This window comes from Sceloporus occidentalis, unplaced genomic scaffold (assembly GCF_023333645.1).
Source record: "Sceloporus occidentalis isolate IW3139 unplaced genomic scaffold, rSceOcc1.0.p SCAF_3, whole genome shotgun sequence".
NCBI lineage: Eukaryota > Metazoa > Chordata > Lepidosauria > Squamata > Phrynosomatidae > Sceloporus > Sceloporus occidentalis.
Window position 1 is genome coordinate 88,024,834 of NW_028316983.1, and position 20,592 is coordinate 88,045,425.

At 37.4% G+C, this 20,592-nt stretch overlaps 1 protein-coding gene across 6 annotated transcripts in view; it reads right to left on the reverse strand.

The window, feature by feature from the left end:
• LOC149316385 (tyrosine-protein kinase JAK1-like) overlaps positions 1-20,592 on the reverse strand; it is a 75,711-nt gene that overhangs the window by 25,579 nt on the left and 29,540 nt on the right. For 5 of the 6 annotated variants that reach the window (XM_089515349.1, XM_089515352.1, XM_089515348.1 and 2 more), the window contains 13 exons: positions 20,040-20,238; positions 18,494-18,617; positions 16,542-16,695; positions 15,954-16,117; positions 15,065-15,419; positions 10,783-10,965; positions 9,964-10,121; positions 6,394-6,517; positions 5,495-5,684; positions 4,340-4,446; positions 2,966-3,106; positions 2,113-2,200; positions 1,291-1,418 (listed from right to left, as the gene is read on the reverse strand). In XM_089515349.1, the coding sequence (XP_089371475.1) occupies positions 1,291-1,418; positions 2,113-2,200; positions 2,966-3,106; positions 4,340-4,446; positions 5,495-5,684; positions 6,394-6,517; positions 9,964-10,121; positions 10,783-10,965; positions 15,065-15,419; positions 15,954-16,117; positions 16,542-16,695; positions 18,494-18,617; positions 20,040-20,238 (2,115 nt within the window). The remainder of the gene's footprint in view (positions 1-1,290; positions 1,419-2,112; positions 2,201-2,965; positions 3,107-4,339; positions 4,447-5,494; positions 5,685-6,393; positions 6,518-9,963; positions 10,122-10,782; positions 10,966-15,064; positions 15,420-15,953; positions 16,118-16,541; positions 16,696-18,493; positions 18,618-20,039; positions 20,239-20,592) is intronic. The other variant, XM_089515353.1, reaches the window with a different exon arrangement.

Below are 20,592 nucleotides of genomic sequence, written 5' to 3' on the forward strand. Positions count from 1 at the left end.
TCTGAAAAGGATACTTGAAATATAGCAGATCACGAACCATATGGTTTGGATGCTAAATCAAGCAAAGGAACTTCACAGTAGGAATGTTTTCTGTCAAATATTTTTGGACTACAGTTCCCAGAATCTCCCCAACTAGCATAGTTGGAAGCCACAGGAACTGGTAATACTAGGAGCTGTAGTTCTAAAAGTTCATTTTTTCCCTGTTTTACATTTGGTTCAGGAGGGTACCTTAACCTTCCAGTGACATTTCTTGGGGAGGGGTTGCATGAACACTCGTCCCTCTATGTTTGTTTGGGTTAGGGGCACAGGACCCCCATAAATGTGGAAAAACCACAAATAACAAAACATTATTTTTTTCCCTGAGAGAACACCTCTCTAGGAATCTCTAAGTCATCCAGTGCAACTCTGTGATCAACATTTGCCAGACACTGACCACAGAATTGTGCTGGAGGAGCTACAAATGCCTAGTGGAATGTTCTCTCTACGAATCTCTAGGTCCTTCAGTGCAACGTTTAGTTAAAAGTTGACCATACAGTTGTGCTGGAAGACCCAGATATTCCTAGTAAGAATATATTATTAAATCCGTGAATAATCAAATCTGCAAAAGTCAAAGCCACAAATATGGAGGGGCGAATATAGCTACAGTGGGGAAGAAAATGGGGAAAGGAAGATTTTCATTTTCCAACCTTCCTTTACTTTGGGTACATGTCTTATATTCGTATCTAAGTTCTATGTCCTATATTATTTAACACTAGATAAACAACATGATCAATGATTTTGCAAAAGGTGAAAAGAATAATAATATACCTAACAATCCTAATATTCTCCTTTTATAGCCACAATGATACACAAGAGGAAAACTATCGACACTGCCATCGTCAGGAGTTCCAGGCTTCTGCAAATTACCCATCCAACCTTTTAGAAAATGTAATAGGAGTGGACCCACACATTCCCTCACATACAACCCAATGAAAATCAAGTTTCAGTGGGTACAAAATGGTAATCAACAGCTTGGAGGATGAAAAGCAGAAACTGAGGTGTGAATGGAATATGCAGAGACCGGGAAAAAGAACAGCACACCCTGAAATGTTTTGTTACAGGTTCCGCTTGTACTTCTATGTATATGTATGTTAAAACAATAGAAAACATTTTAAAAATCCACATGGATGGGCATTTCAAAAGGGACACCAAGAAAAAGTGGGAGGAAGGGTTTCGTAAGCTTATGTGAATGGCCTTACAGAAATACAAAAGATCAGACAACAGTTTCTATAAATAACATCTAGGACTTACCAGATAGCTTAATGCACTTGCCAACTGTTTTGCTACTTTGAATTTCCAAGGTGTTGTAAGCAAATCACTCTTGCGGTGCATGAAGAGATCCAGAGGCCCAAATTCAACATACTCCTCCACCATAATGTCTGCATCCAAAGGAAAATAAATTAGCAGTGCACAACTTGAACACCTGAGCAGTGCACATTGTTTAGTCTTCAATGAATTTTCATGACGGACACAAATGACATTTTTGGGAATGTTTCATTCTGAAACATATACAACAGAATACAGTTGATTCATTTAAATATGGGCAGATAAAAAACATACCAAGAAAAAGAACTACTAAGACAGGGATGGAATTAATGTGTTGGGAGGCAGCAAGCAAGCTGTGAATGGAATTTCAGTAGTCAGTAGGCAAGAACCAGTACTAGGCAGAGCTAGACCTTCCTTCTCTTTCTGCCACTCTCTCACTCATTTCCCATCCAGCAAGTTGTCAGGGAAGGAACACTATGTTGCTCCCAGAAGACTGAGTTGAATGTTTACAACGTTGATGTTATTTAGCTCACCTATCATTAATTATCACTTTGTGTATGTGTGTATCAAGTTATCTGTTGACTTATGGCAACCTCATGAATTTTCTTAGTGAAGGAATACTCAAAGCTGGTTGTGCCAATTCTCCCTCTGAAATAAAGCCTATGACACCTAGTATTTCTTCGTCTTCTCCCATCCACATTCTAACCAGAGCTGACCCTGCTTAGCCTCCAAGATCAGACAGGATCTGGTGGTTTTGGAGTATTTAGGCTAGCTAATTATCACTTTAGGCAGAGATAATTTACTTACTTTCTACATCACGGACACAAACTCCATGAAGGAGGACGATGTGTTTGTGGGAAATCTGTCTCATCATGCTTGCTGTCTCAAAAAATGCCTATTAAAAACATTTCAGGGGTAACAAAGCAGATTTAAGATCAGTAAAACTATGAAAGCATGAAGCAACAAAGTATTTGAACAAAAATGTTAAGTTCAGTGATGTGCATATTTTTATGTTACTATCTGAAATTAATTGTTATTAGCCATAAGAAAAATTCTTCTCATTAAACTGCATGACGACTGCCTATAGATCATCACAAATAACCTCATGAGATCTATCGGAGTATATGATTAGTTGTAGCCCAAAGGATTCTTTCCAATCAACATGGGGTGCTTGGTAGTTGCAAATAAATTGTTCACTCTTAACTGGAAAGAACCAGGGGCATCAATAGGAGAGTACAAGGGGTGAGGACCACCAGGTGACACCTCAGAAAAAGGTATCACCAGTGTGCTGATGGGAACAGGCTGGCTTCCAGGTCTGGAGGCTCTGCTGGCCAGGCAGGAAAGTGAGTCTTCTCCATTTTACACCCACCCAGCTAAAAGCCCATTTCTGAAACACTTTTTCTCTTTAACCATGGCAGAAAGATTTCATATCTCCGCAAATGGTACATAATTTACCAAGGGGGGATTTGGTAAGCTCCATACTCCATACTGTGGCAATATAAAATAGTCTTTCATAATGCAAAGAGCTGTGCTTCAGCTCATCAGCCATACCTGTAACATATGGGCACCTGGAATAACTTTCACCTCAAAATTCTCCAGAATAAAAAGGATATTGAAAGGATTGATGACATTCAGAAAGTGAACTAATAGAGATACCTACCAAAGAAATGTCTCTGTGGCTGGGGTCCAAGACTTTAAGGAGAACTTTCATCTCTTTTTCATTCTGATAACTTTCATCATCCTTATAGCTTAGAATCCCAGAGTAAATCTGTGTTTTGGTTCCTCTTCCAAGGTGCTCACCCTAAAATACAGTTTAAATTGTCAGAAACTGTGAAAATCTAATCATTCATTTATTTAATGAGGAACAGCTACAATCATTAATCAGATCCCAAAAAAACAGATAAATGAGAATTCATTTTACATTTTGGATTTTTATTTTAAGTGACACATTAATAATACTGTACTCATTTGATAGGTGGAACACTCAAGATACTTCTGCATTAATGAGCCCAATATGATGTATATAATCAGAAATTCTATCTAATAAATAAATAACTGGTTTCTTATTTATATACTTCCGTATGAAGACCCATTTTCCTTTTGTATGAGCATGGGGATTGCTTGCCTTTCAAAATGTCTTCTGAAAGGGCCTTGTCTGTTTGAGGGTCTCTGTCTCCAAACAAATCATTCCCACATCCAATTGGTTTTTTTTTTCTTTTTCATTTTTAATTGTTTTTATCTCTCTGTTTGTTTAACCTGAGTACTAGAAAGCTATACTTCTCTTTCCTTGCTTCCTTCTTTCTGTCTCCCACTCTATCCTTTTCTTTCATCCTCCAGATTAGCCAGCCTGACAACACAAGAATGTTATATATTTCCTCAAATTGTAATACTACTTCTGAGGCAACATCTGACATCTGATTAACTAGGAAATCTAGTGTAGTATGAGAATCTATTAGAAAAACTAATGAACTGATAGCCTAGCTGACCAATTAATAAGCAAATAACTAGTTACTTCCAAACTCTGATCCAGATGATGAATGGGCAAGGGAAATGTGTCCAACAGGAGGCTAAGCTCTTTAGCACCATATCCAACCCACTACTATATCTGAATTCAGCAAGATTTTGAACATTAAATCTATGTTTTTATTAGAGCAACCTTTCTTTTCTACCAAACTGATAGGAGCAAGGACCCACCTAAAAAGCAACATGGCCCCATAACACTCTTTTCAAATATAGATTAGAAAAGATATTTAATTTAACTGGATAGTCCATATAGTAACATGTAAAATTTACAAAAGGGAGAAGAGCAGTTGTGAACATAAAATGTGAAGATATATTGAGTTTCATGGCACTTGAACACCTAAACTACATTCCAACATAATTTATTTTTAAAAAATATGTGGGAGTAGGATTTGTGGGATTAATTTCCCATACTTTGCTAGACATAAGCACTTTGCAAACAGCAACAGGAAAGCTCTTTTGAGACCTATGCATGAATAGTTCATGTAACTTTTAAAATTCCAAAACCACTTACTTGTATTATTTCTTCTTTAAGGATTCGATGGAAGCTCAACTGACTTAAAGCACAGACTGGCTGACATTCTTGGGACTTTTTGGTAGCCACTAGCAAATTGGAGATTTCTGGGGAGGAAATAAATACAATTCAAACAGATTTGCATCCCTGCTTGATATGTTGTTTCAGTAATACTAACAGTTAGCAATCTCCATAATGAACCAACAAAATATGTTAATAGAGATAAGCAGAATAGAATCTTCAGCATTGTTATTGTTGTGTCTCTTCAAGTCATTTCAGACTTATGGCGACCCTATCATGGAGTTTTCTGGAGCTGAGTGTGTAACATGCTCAATATCAGCCATTGTGTTTCCATGGCCAAGTGGGGAACAAACCCTAATCTCCAGAGTTGTAGTCCAACCACTACACCATACCTGGCCAAAGAAAGCCAGCTTAGAGGCTTGGGCCTATGTGGGCTTGGTTACAACTAAAGATCATCATTCATTTACAATCACTGAATAATTTTGTGCATGTTACTATCTTTCAGCATTACCTCACAGCAACCTTAAGTTGATAAATTTTAAAATGCATTGCTCTGAGTTCTTTTTCAGGACACAAACATAAATAAGTAAACGAAATACTGTATAGTGTAAGCCTAAAATACTTCACAGTACAGTAACAGTCAGCTGCAAAGAATGTTAAAATAGCAATGTGCTAAATATTTAGAGGAATAGTTAACTACTGGAATACTTCTGAACTGCAGTAAAAGCTTTCCAGGTGAACCTAGTGTTTTACTGAAATTTGCCATGAAGAATGGGTAAAAAGATAGTCCTATGGTGGCAGAAGCACTGTGGTGACAGAAGCATCAGCTACTGAAGCCCCTACCTAAACCTATAGAGGAAAAACATTTATGTAGCATCACTTTTAGATTTGAATGTATAAAGGTGACCTTGAGGCACTGAAAAAAACCTCAGCTACACTGATAAAGACAAGAAGTTTAACTCTTTAGGATTGTCAGATCTCCCTCTAAAGATGTATCCTAAAAATGTTAACATGTACACATGAGGCTGAAATCTGATGTCAAGCTTAGAATAATTAATCCCTCTGTCACCCAACAAAAAGTTCTCCATGGCAAGGATTTAAGATTTCTAAAGAATACTAAATTAAATATAGTACCTCTTGGCTTTGGCTGACAGCATCGTTTGAGTGTGAATTCTATATTATCCGTTCTAAGGATCTGCCCTTTTAAATGGTCCATCAGTTCTTTCAATGATGGAAAGAACTTATCAGACCCATGTAAGAGACAACCATCTTTCTTCATTTCAATCTGGAAGTTCTTGTATTGTTTGGGAGGATTTAAAAATTGCTGTGGGAAAGAAAGTAAAAAAAAAAAAAAAAGGGAGAGCAAAAACCACTCTTAAGTGAACTCAAGTAAAAATGGAGAAAATAACAGTGAATGCAATGAAATTACTCTTTTGATTTTTAACAAGCATTTGAAACCTTTTAATCTTATCTTATGACATACTGACAACTAAACACATGTATTTTACCCAAAATCCAGAATAGTCAAGATCATCAAGATTTTGCTACCCTTCACAAAGTAAAAAAGAAAGTGTCAGATCAATCTCATAGATACTATGATTGTCAGAGGATTTCAAATCTGCCGGTATCACATTTGCAGCCTAATTCTCAATTGCATACGCATCTCACTTCAACTGACAAGATATAGATACTAGAGGTGACAAATGTTAAAGTACAGAAAAATCACTGAAGCAGTTTATTAACTACTGACAATTCTTACGAATTTATTCCCTGAACAGTAGAGCAGGTGACAGCCTAAAGACATTTAAGCCTACTACATACTTGCTGCCACAGGAAGCTATAGCTATACGTTCCAGCTTTTAGACAAAAGGAAAGGAAGCATTACACTCTTGGTGGATTCAGAGCAACATGGTTTGAAACCATCAAAACTATTACCACTCAAACCTTGTCCTCAAAAATTAGACTTTACATGTCAAAAGACATACATTACAGATATAACTACTCTTCATACTCCTGATAAAACTTTATTATACCTGCGAGCCTTCTGTACATATCACAGTCAAGAGGATGTTATTGAAGTCTGTACAGCTCCATCTCAGTACATACATGCCCTCTTCATTACCTTCTTGCTTCAGCTTGCCGACAGCATAATCTGTACTGAAATTGTTTAGAAATAAGTAGAAATATTCAGTAATAACCCTCTGAAAGCAAAAGACACTTTTAATTTATTTTTTGCCACACACATTATGGAAGCACTGTCAAATGTAGTGAAATGGAACTAAAATCGATTTTTTTAAATATGAAGAATCTTCAAAAAACATATTTCAAAATATGGATCATCATGAATTCAATGAGAAAGGTTTGACTGAGAAATCTACCAGTAGATTGTTTGTGTCTGGAAGGGTTAGGATGCACAGTCAGTACAGAGACTAGTGTTGAGACTACATCTGAAGCTTCAGTAGCAGTAAGGAATTCATTAAGCACCTGCTGTCTTGAGACAGCAGCTCCTTGCCATCTTTGTTACTGCTTGCAACTATTCTATCTTGGTGACTGGAAGTACTCTTCAGGCATAAGTATTTTCTTGACTTTGGACTGTTAAGAGGAGATATGAAGGTTAAGAGGGGATATGATAGCCCTGCTTAAATATTCAAAGGGATACCATATTGAGAATAGAGCAAGCTTGTTTTCTATGTTCCAGAGACTAGGGCCTCAAGCAGACAGGTGGTTCAGAGTGGCCTGTGGCCGCTCCAGCTATGAGCACACCCTGAGCAGCGCAAGACCACAGCGGCCAGATGTTGAAGTCCCGAGGCCACCCACTGCAGCAGTCTACAAAAGGATGCTGACAAAGAGCACTGGGTTTAAGCTGCTTTAGGAGCCACAGCCCAATCCAGGCGTGTGTGTCATCTGAATGCCCTGAGATCAGTCCAAAGGCAGTGCTTTTGGCCTGTCTGTCTTGAGGCTAGGACAGGAAGGAATGGGAGTCATACAAGAGGAAAGGAAATTCCACCTAAATGTTAGGAAGGACTTCCTGACTGTAAGAGCTGTTTTAGAGTGGAACACACTCCATTGGAGTGTGGTGGAGTCTCCTTCTTTGGAGGTTTTAAACAGAGGATGGATGGCCATCAGTCAGGGGTGATTTGATTGTGTATTTCTGCATGGCAGGGGTTGGACAATGGCCCTTTAGTTCTCTTTCAACTCTATGATAACTATATCTACTCCTTGCTGGCTTTGTTGATCTGGACTAGTGACTTGCTGTAACAACATCTGGATGGACTGATCTTAATTCTTGTTTCTCCCTTCATCTTGCTGGATAACCTATGATTGATGTGGCCTTGATTAACTATCTTACACCTCTTGCATTCCAATCACCTGGTTCCTGGGTCACTTGCTGACTGAAACACAGAACATTCACTGAATTCACTTCAGAACGCAACAGGGACTGAGAATTCTGGTCACATGATGAATCCCTCTCCTTTGGTTCCAATCTGTACCAAAAATCCCACTGGCAATCCAAACAAACTGAGTAAGGAGAGTATTCCCTTGAACAGTCAATCCCAATACTTGTGGTGTTGTAGAAATCAGTACTGTGGTAGGATGGATACACATTGGTTTGAAGTTGTTTTCAAGACTGATGCTTATTTTGATCCAAGACTGCCACAGAAAGGAAATCTTCCTATTCAGGAAGACATTTCATGAATATCACCTTCCAAACAAACAAGAGATATTTACAGAGGTGGTACAAATGGTCCTCCTTCAAGAAAACTGTTGAAATCAACTGATACCAAAATGTGAAGTCGAAGGCTTTCATGGCCGGCAACCATAGTTTTTTGTGGGATTTTCAGGCTATGTTCTATAAGAGTTTATTCCCTAAGGAGGCCATCAACAACAGAACAATACACAGATTAACATGGGAATCACTCCTCCTCACCCAGGGTCACACAGTATATATATATATACCCACTCTCTTCCAGGTTAGCATTCTATGAAGATGCCAGCCACAGATGCTGGCGAAACGTCAGGAATAAACTCTTACAGAACATGGCCACATAGCTCGAAAAACCCACAAAAAAACTATGATACCAAAATGTTTTGTGAAGCCATAATCTTCCAGGAAGGCTGCCTCTTCAGGATGGCAAAGCAATATTCAGTGATGGATTTTTGAACACTAGGTTCACTGAACCTAAAGTCTCTTCCCAAGCATCTAACCTCATTTTAAACTATTTTAACAAACTGCTTAGTACAGGTTTGAACCTTGTGCCTGCCCCAGACAAAACAGGCATTCAAAATATCTATCTGAGAAGGTAATATTGCTCCTGCAGGAGGTAAGCCTTTAAGACTTACTATAAAGCTTATATAAATGTTATAAACTGAAACCCTGGCAAAAAGTTTAAATAAAGTCGGCCCTTCTTACACACAGATTTCTTATACACGGATTCAAGCATCCATGGTTTGAAAATATTCAAAAAAAGTATAAATATCAAACCTTCATTTTCCATTTTTCGTAAGGGACACCATTTTGCTATGTCATTATATTTAATGGGACTTGAGCATCCATGGATTTTGTTATCCACGGGGGATCTTGGAACCAAACCATAACGTATAACAAGGGTCCACTGTAATAATAAACCTCCAATAATAAACCTCACTGAACAACCAAAGACATCAAACAGCATTAAAAACTCTCAGTGGTAGAACAAAATGAAGATAATGTTTCAGTTGATGATGCTCAAGTGGTGGACAAAAAGGAATAGAGATGAGGTAATAGAAGCACACCAAGATGTATGGTAAGAGAATGGAGAGACTTTCCTACTGAAATCACTTAACTCTAGAATGTTCTGTAAGATGCTTTTGTGCAGACATAAACCTTTTTGATTCAGAGGTATCATGAAGAAAAAATTGACATTTCACATGAAGTGGACATCATTACGTCTTTTTAGGAAAAAAATGTCTACATCAACCAGATTTTAGTGATGCACTCCTTGTGGCATGTGGGCATGTTCACCAGTAACCCTTTTGTTGCTTGGATATATTACTGTGTATTAATTTTGCATTAGAAATACTGTGTATTAATTTTGCATTAGAAAACCCTTAGGTATTGCTACATGCTCATGTTCTTTTAAATTTCATTCTGCAGCAAGGAGTCTAACTAAAGGTCAATAGCCGCTCTGATAGCCTTTAGGGCTGAAGGGTGGGGTATAAATACCATAAATAAATAAAATGTAATTGGCCCCTGCATGTTTCTATTGTTGCAAAGAAGACTTATTCTGCAAGGACAGAAAGATAAACATGCATCTATGGTTCAGTGGTCAGAAGTTCTTGCTGTTTTAGATATGTATGAAGGAGTTTTTTAATCTATAAATGCAAATTTTCTTGGAAGAATGGTCAGCTTACATAAATGTACATGCATACCATTCTTCATATCCTATTTATTCTTTTTATTTTCTCTTCCTCTTCCTTTCTCCTTTTTTTTGTACTCATAATTTAAAAATCTAATAATTTTTTCAAAAACTATTCTAGCAAATTAAGATTTGTAACAGAAAATAGGATAATTAATTACATAAAGTTTACTTAGATAATAGAATGTGTGAAGGACATTAACTAACCAGATTGGTCCATGGCAGCCATTTTTAATGTTGTGTTCTATCAGGGGTGGTGCAACATCTGTACAGAGATAGTGGTGGGCATCTGCAGTAAGTCTGAAGTAACCATCTACCAAAGCAGCAAACGACAAAGCTTCCCCATGTGAAGACAGTTTAAGTTCCTACAACAGAAAAGTAATTTTATGGGCAATCATTCCTTTTCATATGAGAAACAATAGTCATCAACACTTAGTGCTCCATTTATTTTTATACTTTACTTGTCATTTTAATTTTTGCTTTTAATCAAATGCATAAAATTCCTCATCCATAATGTTTCAGGAAAATTACTGCATTTAATAAAGGAAAGGAACTATAAATCTAGACAATGAAGAGATACTTGGGAGCCTTCTCATATTTGATACAGTAAAATTTACACTGACAGGAGCCAGCATGGTACAGTTATTTCAGCATTGGACTAGGACTTTAGAGACCAGGGTTCAAATCCCTGCTCAAAAATGGAAATTCACTGGGTGACCTTGGCAAATCACACTCTCAGCCTCGGGAAAAGGTAATGGTAAATCCCCTCTGAACAAATCTTGCCAAGAAAACCTTGTAATATTTACATATTTACAATTACACACACACACACACATTTCCACAGTGCTTGTATATGTCTAGATCTGTTCCATTCTTTCAGTATGCAATTAGTATGACTCAGCCAACAAGATTATGAAATCTATGTTCTAATCAATATTAGTTACTGAGGATACAGAATCAAAGGGCTGCTAGTTCTGGAAGCAAGAGCACAGGTTTGAGATGGTTCATGGGATCTAGCAAACTTACCATCCTTTTATTATCTTGTCTGTAGATCAAAACTGTGGATTCCTTGATCACAAGATGAGTAATTTCAGGAAAGTAAGAAAAATTGTTCCATTCTTCCCTCTTGCTTTTTTCTTCATTTTTCTTAGCTTTGCTGTCTGATTTCTTTCTCTTTATTTTATGTTTTTCTTTTTCAGTCTGAGTAACCTGTTTAAGATAAATGCATATAGTTTAGAGCAGGGGTTCCCAACATGTGCTCTGCGTGCACTTCCCAGGTGCTCCATGGCCACTCCAGAAAAATGAAAGAAATAAAAACTGAATGAAATTAAAGAATAAGAATATATTCTTATATATACTCTTAAACATCAATAACTTATAAGACACAGGGTATGCCTCTTAGGGGCTCCGCCACAAAAATAAAGGCCCCACGAGTCAAAAAGGTTGGGAACCCCTGGTTTAAAAGATGGTGTGAAAAAGACACTGAACCAGCAGTACATGAAGAAAAATGTATATGTTCAGAAAATACACAAGTATCACTACCAGAAAGATAAAAATAGTAAGGTTAAGTTCAAAACCTCTACTAGACTAGACATACATGCAGCTGTTGGGTAACACAAAATGTTTCAGTTGTATTGAAAAATGAGGTGGGCTTTCCAGCTCCACACAGAGTTTATTCTCCAAAGATTGTTAAAACTGTAAAATTCCCAATTACTGAAGTTTTAATACAAGCAGATATGTAACTTTCTCTCTTTACATGTGTAGACTCTAATTCTATTCATCTCTCATGGTGCAGATGAACTCCTTAAAACCACACACACAAGCCTTGTACATGTTTTTGAACATGCTTTTATTATCTGGTCCTTGTGATGCTTTAGCTACTCAAAAAACAAAAACCAACCAGTGCCAGGTGTGTTTGTATAAGGAACATAAGTCAGTTACAGCTACTGGCTATATTTGTACATAAAGGATGTTCAGGGATCTGTGGGTAACTTGGAATATTGTGCACAAGCAGGGTGCTTGTAGCAGGAATGCAAACCAGGCAGATGTCTCCCCAGGGGTTGCTTTTCATAACAAACAAACCTAAAACAAACTACAGAATCCATTACTAGTTTACTGAGAGAGAAACAAATTAGAACTACAGCTGAATCTAAGTTCACAAGACATGATAAATACAATAGTTTATGTGTTCTTACTGAAAGAGAGAGGGACTGGGTAACATATACAAAGCCAGTGTGGTGTACTGGTTTGAGTGTTGGACTGAGACTCTGGAGACCAGGGCTTGATTCCTGGCTCAGCAATGAAACCCACTGGGTGACTTTGGGCGAGTCATGTGCTCTCAGACTCAGGGGAAGGCAATGGCAAACCTTCTCTGAACAAATCTTGTTAAGCTTGCCTGAGAGGCACTGTAAGTCGGAAATGACTTGGAGACACCTAACAACAAAGCAGGATACTGTACTGCTCAAATATGACAAGCCAGGGTGACTGCATCTAATTATAAACAAGGATTCTGGCCTACACAATTTATAAGCAATGCACTAGTTCATTTGCTCCTGCTCTTATCTCTTCTTTTGTGCTACTGGGTAAAACAAACTAGAAACAAACTGAGATATTTAATTTCATAAACGTGCTTCGTTACTCCCAAACAATCCAGTATATATGAGGCTACTAGTTTTTGGTTTTTTGGTTTTTTTTTAAAAAAAACTTTACATTTAAAACTGGGATCAACAAGGTTACACTGCTTGTTCACATTAAGGCAGGAGTAACTTATTGTTATGTGGGAATGTGGCTGCTGGAAGCAACTTTCATGATTTTTCTTGACATTTACTTTTGAAATCCAAGATGGACAGGTAACTTACCTGTAATTGTAATTCTTCAAGTGATCATCTGTGAACTCACACAAATGGGCTATCTGCCTATGAAGTGCATCATTTGGAACCTTCTACAGCTGTTATGGAAGTGTTTCAGCAATAGCCTTGCCCACTCCCCATGGTGCAATGAGTGCATCTTCCTGCCTAAATCTTCAGTTTCATGGATGCTGAAGCAGCAGCCAAGGATCTAAAGATAGGCAGGACTGACAAAGGGAGGTTATACGAGTTCACAGATGACCACTCAAAGAACTACAATTACAGGTAAGCAATCTGCCTTCTTCATGATCTCTGTGATTCACACAAATGGGAGACCAGCAAGCTACTAATCACAGAAGGAGGGAGTGTCATGTCACACAGCAGAAGAGCACAGCCCTCCCAAAAGCAGCATTCACCTGAGACCTTGTGTCCAGTCTATAGTGAAGGATGAACACTGGAGATCAGACTGCAGCTCTACAAACGTTGTGTAGAGGGACTCCTCTCTAAAGGGCTGCTGTTGCTGCTATCACTATGGTCAAATGGCTCCTGACTTGTGTAGAACGTTGCTTGGACATCATTTCATAAGGCCAAAGAGATAGTAGCCACAACTCATCTGTAAAGATATTAAGAAAGGACAGGAAGTCCTTTCTTGGAAGATGAATAGCAGAGGAAACACCTTGAGATTCCTGAAAGGTAGCTGTCTAATCAATGTGGAAAAGCTAGTGCTCGATGAACATCCAGACAGTGGAGAGAACACCTCAGATTAGATGTAGGATTTTGCCTGAATGCTGGTAACACAATGTCCTGGTTCAGATGAAAGTCTGAAACAAACTTTGAAAGAAAGGAAATGTCCAATCTAAAAACAACCTTTTCCTTAAGAAAACACAGGTAAGTTTGATTCACTCTCATGGGATAGAGCTCACCTGCCCTCCTGGCTGAGGTGACTACCACCAGGAACACAGTTTTCCATGTAAGTAAGCTGAGATCACAGGATGTAATGGACTGGAAAGGTTTCCTGGAAAGCTGAGAAAGGACTAGTTCCAAATTCCAATGAGACATTAGTCCAACTATAAGTTGGTGCAGATTCTCATAGCCTTTTACAAGTTACCAGTGTGCATTGGTTCTGTATTTGAAAATTTTGGCAATCACCCTGGTGAAGAGGAGAAATGGTGGGAAAGCACATACAACAGTCCCTCCCCAGTTAACGGGAACACATCACCAAGTGGGCTCTGGAACAAAAGATCTTACACTGCTTGTTCTGAGGCAACATAAAGAGGTTTATGGCTGATGTCTCCCATAGCCTGAAGACCTTGGGGAAAGTTTCTATGTCCTAATTGTGGTAGGATGCAGGTGGCCTGCTTAGGGTGTCCGCTAGCATGTTTTTGCCTATGTGCAGGTGCATCACAGGAACTAGGATGCTGCAAATAATACACCAATGTTAAAGCTGAACCATGAGGCAAAGAAAGATATCTGATCTTGTTCCCCCTTATTTGTTCAGCTATAAGAAGATCATGGTGTTGCCAGAGACTACCTGAACAGGCTTGCCTCATAGTCTGCCTGAAGGGTTAAATGCTTTTATGGCAGCTAGTAGTTCTAGAGCACTGATATGAAGAGCTATCTCATCTACAGACCACTAACCTCTGATTATAAACCCTGCAGAGTGGGCCTCCCAGCTCTTGAGAGACACATTGGTTGTGATTGCCACTGAGGCTTGAGGAGGCATTACAGCTTACAGTGTATATGTTCCTGGAGTCTATCCCCCACTCCAGAGATCGATGCACACTGTGTGGTAGTCATAAGCCTCTTACATTGGTAAGAGGGTCAAAACATGACAGGAATCTGGCTTGCAGAGGTCTCATCAAGAGCCTGCAAATGGAGTCACAGAAGTTGTGGAGGCTATGAATCCCAGAGGAATTTGAATGTCCCTAGCACTTATTCTCCAATTGCAAAGACACCAAAGTGTGACCCTCTGAAGGGCTAGATTCCTATTGTCCAGAAAAAAGCCGCCTGTGTGTGACAATCTACCAGGGCCCTGGTGAAGCACACCTTTTGAGTTGGATCCAGGTGAGATTATAATAATGTTTAAAGATTCCAGAAGCCAAAGATAGAGACAAATATCTGAAAGGAGCTGTTGTCGCATATGCACAACAGCAACCAGTCATCTATGTGTGAAAAGAGAATGACACCTCGCTGTCTTTGTCACAAAAAATGGAACAATGTCTTTCATATGTCACTTATTCAATATTTCTATTTGGTATTTTTTAAGTAGGGAGGTCCTCTTCCTCCATGTTGCTCCTTTCTCAGCCTTTCCACATTCTAATAAATACTTCAAAGAATTTGAAAGAGCCATAAAAATAGTGACAACAAAGCTAGTATGTCTGAGGAAATCACCTTATGTGAAAACGTTTTTAAAAAGGAACAATAATTTGTTAATCTGATTAAAAAATAACCTCAGTACTCACCTGTAACGTACTTACATATGGCTTTAGATGCCACTGGATTCCTTGATTGCCTGTTACCATCACCTCATAACGTGGGATGATGTTATAGTCATCTGGGTTAAAATTCTTCTCATTCTCTGATGAAATCAGCAATGAGGTGGTCTCAAATAATTCTGCACCATAATGTTTTGTCAATGTCTCCATTGTTGACAAGTATTTCACCTTCAGATCATGTGGAGAAACACTGCTGTCACAAACTGTCTTTCTGTTAAATTCCTTTAGGAATTCTTTGAAAACATTGTTTATCCGTATTCTGGTTAAAAGGTTCTTCTGTTTTATAGTCTTACTCAGACTTTCAGGAATATAACGTTTGTAGCTGGGAAAGGGCATGAAAGAGAAAAAAAATCATATTCATTATTCAGCATATCTTCTTCTTAGCTGATGGAAGAGAAACATCATTAAAACCAAAGTATAACATAAATTTTCAGGGGAAAAAACTTACGTTAATAAAAATGGGAAATAATGAAAAAGTGTACCCCAAAACTAAGGATACAATGTATTTACAGCTATATATAACCGATTTATTGCAGTTTCAGTCCAATAACCACTCCTTGAAATATATTGGGCTTGTTTCATACACGCAGCAAACTAGTTTTTATTGCTTTTATTGACTTGTGTATCATATTAAAGATTCTTAAAATCAGTAACTGTAGCCATGAATAGAAGTTCACACATTCATTTCTGAAGCATTTTCTAAAACATTTTATCAACTGTTAGTTATCATCTGTTAGTTACTAGCAAAAGGAAAAAAAAATCTCCGTTCTGTATACATTCTCCCTTCTAACACACTCCAGCCATCAAAGGTAAGTATATCAAGTATATGTAGGATACACAATTACTACTGGCCCACCTGATGTCTCTGAGAAGATCTGTCAATTTCAGTTTTTTTTTAATTGCGTAATGGGTGATAGCAAGGACAGCCATGCCCAGACATTCGTTTTGAATTTCTTGAGTCTCTTGATCATTTTTTGAGTCCCGAACAGGTGCAAAACATCTTACCAAATCATTTTGCCCCTAAATTGCAAGAAAACTGTTTTAATTGTGGGCAATCAGCAAATACCGATGCAATAATACAGACTTCCATTTGAAAGCCTCATGAAATGTCAAGCAGCAGAACAGTAATGTAATTTTTCCCAGTACACAGAAAATACAATGAAATAGCACCACAGATAGCATTTAACGAAAAAACAACAAAATACTAAACATGTAATCAGTGACAACAACATACTCTATATGTCTAAAAATTAATTTTTAATTTCTATCACTCATTTTCTTAAAAAAATGATCAGGGCAACATGGTCCTAAGATTCCCCACTCCTGCAGCACAGAAGCAAAAGTAGGATTTTTTTAATGGTAAAAAAAGTACAACCGGATATTATCACATCAACAAACATAACATGTCTTAGAATCCTGTCTCTGATGTCTCTGAGTCACTTGCCTGTGCAAAGAGGTATTCTAATGAATTTGCATCAAGAAGAGGTGTTCCTTCTTGTACTAGTTTCTTTTCATAAGAATTCTTTGGTTTCTTTGAAGAATGTCTCCAGACAGATGGCTCATGTTCATTTGTCCCATGCCAATTAGAAAAATAAAACCTTTAGAAAATAATTATAAAGACTTGAGGAAATCATTTAGTGTTACATGCATAAGGTAATGTTTTTGCTATATGACTAGAAAGTAAAAAGACCAGCAAAAAACAAAACAAAAAAAAATGACAACTGTTTCAACGCTAATCAGCTATAACTGTTAATTTAGCAGAATCACATGCAGCTGATTTATCTAACTCCTTATTGCTCTCACCAAAGTCTAACTTAGCATTGGTGACAAAATGAAAACCATCTCAGAGGTAATGAAGTCCATAAACCTTTCCAGAAAAAAATATCGTACCAAACTTTTATTTTTGAAGGATAAAACTCCCTACTACAGTGGACGCTTGTTATACACTGGGGTTTGGTTCCAAGATCCCCCATGTATAACAAAATCCATGTATGCTTAAGTCCCATTAATGACCTAGCAAAATGGTATCCCTTATAAAAATGGAAAATCAAGGTTTAATATTTGAAATGTATACTTTTTTGGAACATTTTCAAACCATGGATGCTTGAATCCGTGTATAAAAAAATCCGTACATAAGAAGGGCCGACTGTACCTACTAATGATCGTAACTTTATTAAATATAGTTAGGCCCCATTCACACTGGCTTATAAAGCGGATCAAGACTCGGATTATGAGAGCATAGTTCCCATTTGAGCACATTCGATCTTCATTATGCCGATTTCGTTCCCACTGGAATTTGGATCTGATTCCCTTGTAATCGATTGTCCCAGGGAAAACCCAAATCAGAGGGGGTCGAACAAGGGGTTAATTTGACTGCACTTTTCCGGAGGTTTTTCTTGCACCTCCCGTGTCCCATCCGGGGCAAATGAATGGGAATGACATGGGTGTCCGATTCAGGAACTTGGGGATGGGAGGAGCAGTGCTCAAGGGGCTGGCCTGGGGGGTGCCATGATTTTTGGGACGAAAAAGTAACCACAACTCCGCCAGGACAACTGAGATACACCCAATGTGCTCTCATTCATTACTGTATTTTAATTTCCATTCTATTTATATTTAAGTCTTTTCAAATACTTTTAAGTGAGGAATAAAATATTTTTAAATGACAGAGGAATAATAAAGGATAAGTAAATTATACTTATCCTTTATTTCAGTTATTTCTCTGTCATGCCCATTTCTACTGAACATTGCTGGACTGTGACTAATTTTTCTTTCCACTAAGTATTTCCACTGTAGTTAAAATTATTTTCTATAATGCAATATTACAACACCAAACAAGTACTTATTCTGATATTCAAATATATTTTAAGCAATCTTTTGGAGTGAGTATTTTATAAGAGGCCACAGTTCAAGAAGTCCATTATTCATATAAATTTACATTTCTATATAGATACAAACTGCAATAAATTAATAAGATAGACTTTTCTTAAGATTACACTTGAACCATTTAATTATGTCATTATAACTGTCAAGGTTATTCATTAATTCAATGTATACAGTCTTCTGTCCTCTGCCTGAAATGCAATGCATCTAACAGAATCAAGTAACACAATATTATAAACAGCACCCAGCAACAACACTAATTTTTTTAAAATTTCTAGTAATCAGGATATTTTATATACTTTTTTGGACTACGGTAGGAAACTTACTGCACTTTAATGTTAAATGAAATAAATTCTTTGACAAGGGATAGGCCCACTCAATGTTACATTTCACCTCCTAGCAGTCTTCACCATTAGCTATACTATTAGGGCTGACAAGATTTGCAGTCCAACAACAAGATTGGTATTAATCCAAGACTTAAATTCCAACAGTCTTATTACTGAATATCACATGTACCTCATGCGATAATGAACCCGGAGTGCGGTTTTGTCATCTATTTGGAAGACATGATTTGGCGCGTACCACAGGTTTCTGTTTTCATCAAAGAGAGCAAAAAGATTATGGCACAATGGAGATATAGCTGTTAGAAGAAAAAGAGATAAGATATATAAGTTATACAAATTTTCAAGAAGGAGTGTTCAATATGTCATTGTTTAAGTCTTAAAAAGGAAAATGGATTAAATAATTTAATATTTAAAAGTAGCTGTATTTTACAATAAAGAGATGCAAGAATTGTTATAACGTCTACTGACTGTAAATACTGAAATATAACCCAATGCTAACTGTCAGTTAAAGCTGTAGGGGGTGATGAAAGACTGAAAAGGTTAATAGAACACAAGATATATATGTTTAAATTAAACAGTTTGTATGTAAACAGCCAGCAGTGCTACCAATCAGGCAGTGACACTAGCACTATAAGCAAGTTTGGAATGAACAAATCGAAAACTGTAGGTTCTGTTCAAATGGTAGTTCCCACAAAGTTCTGCAGGAAATCTGTCTCTTCCTCCTGATCCTCCCTTCAACCATACATAGAAGACAACATTCACATTGGTAAATCCCCCATCATGTAATATGAAAACTAAGAAAACTCTATTAAATTTATGGGGTTGCCATGCGTTGAAAAGCTACCTGCGGGCGCGCGCACACACACACACACACACACACAGAGATTGGGTTTGGGTCCATTACAGAAATATTTCTTATGAAGAAAGAAAAAGAGGCAGTCATTTTCCCCAAACATCACCAATCATGCTTTCGCATCTTCAACCATTCAGCTATCACAGCCATATAAAGGGTTTCCTGACATAAGAAGTATGCCAAGTTTAGAATAAATACAGAGGAAAGTAGCTGATATGTTTTAAAATCAATTAGCATAAATAATAAATGAGACTTTTAAGGTATGCACTGTAATTTATAACAACAGTTGTTATACAACACCCAGAATTAGTATATGTGTCCTTCTGGAAGGCTGTCAAAGAGATGAAAAGGGTGTAAAAGGGGGCAGAACATATTAGTAAAGGCTTACTGGAGAACAGGGCACATTTACATAGGAGGACTGCCATTAGATACTGTCAATTAGCTTATTAACGGCATTGAAAGTTACAGTAAGGAAAGAAGGAAAACAAATTAATATCTTTTAAAATGGGTATCTTTTAAAATATTAGAAAGCCTTGAAAAAACAGGAATTTTCTTTAAGTGAGAACAGGCCAATTGAGAGTAGAATGGCAGAATCCTAGAAAGCCATGCCTTGTTTCCATGTAATACAGAGAAATAGTGGCTTAAATTCAATTGTTAGTCCCAGCTGCAGTAGACCTACTGAATAAACAGGAAGTTGGCAAGTCAACACTTTCATAAATTCCATTGATTCCTCTGAGACTAATTTATACATTCTGTTCACTATAAATGGGTCTAACAAATGGATTTAACTCCACAACTTTCTGTACAGCTCTAGATACATTAATTTTAATTTAAAAAATAGGATATGAGACTACTGAAAACTCACAGCATTTCTGGGCAGCTTCAATGCAGAGTTCCTCTGCTGTGTACCTTCCAGATGTATACAAGAGAGAAAGTTTCTCTTGTAAATAGAATACTACTTCCAGTCCTAGCTCTTGATTTTCTGTGCTCACTTCATTTCTCCTGGAACTTCTCATTTTTGCACAGAAAGCCATAGCTTTACAGTCTTCTTTTACATTAAAATACTGCACAAGTGGAAGGGAAGATGGACACAAAATATACAAAACTGTTACATTCTTATATTGAGCAGAAGGTCAGTCATGTTATGATATTTCTTTAACATCAGAATTCTAGTTAGAGTCAATGAACATACATAGAACAGAGACAAAGTCCAGAAAACTGAAGCAAAATGCTATTAAAATCTGGGTCTTTGTTAACTAGTAACATGTGGTTTTGACATACAGGTTTTCTTGCAAAATTAAAACATCAAATAATCAAAATTAAACATCTAATAAGTTCCAAACAGCTTTGGAGGATGCCCTTATTTAATTTATTGAAATGTTTTTCAAAGAGCTGCACGAGGCTGTACAGTGGGACCT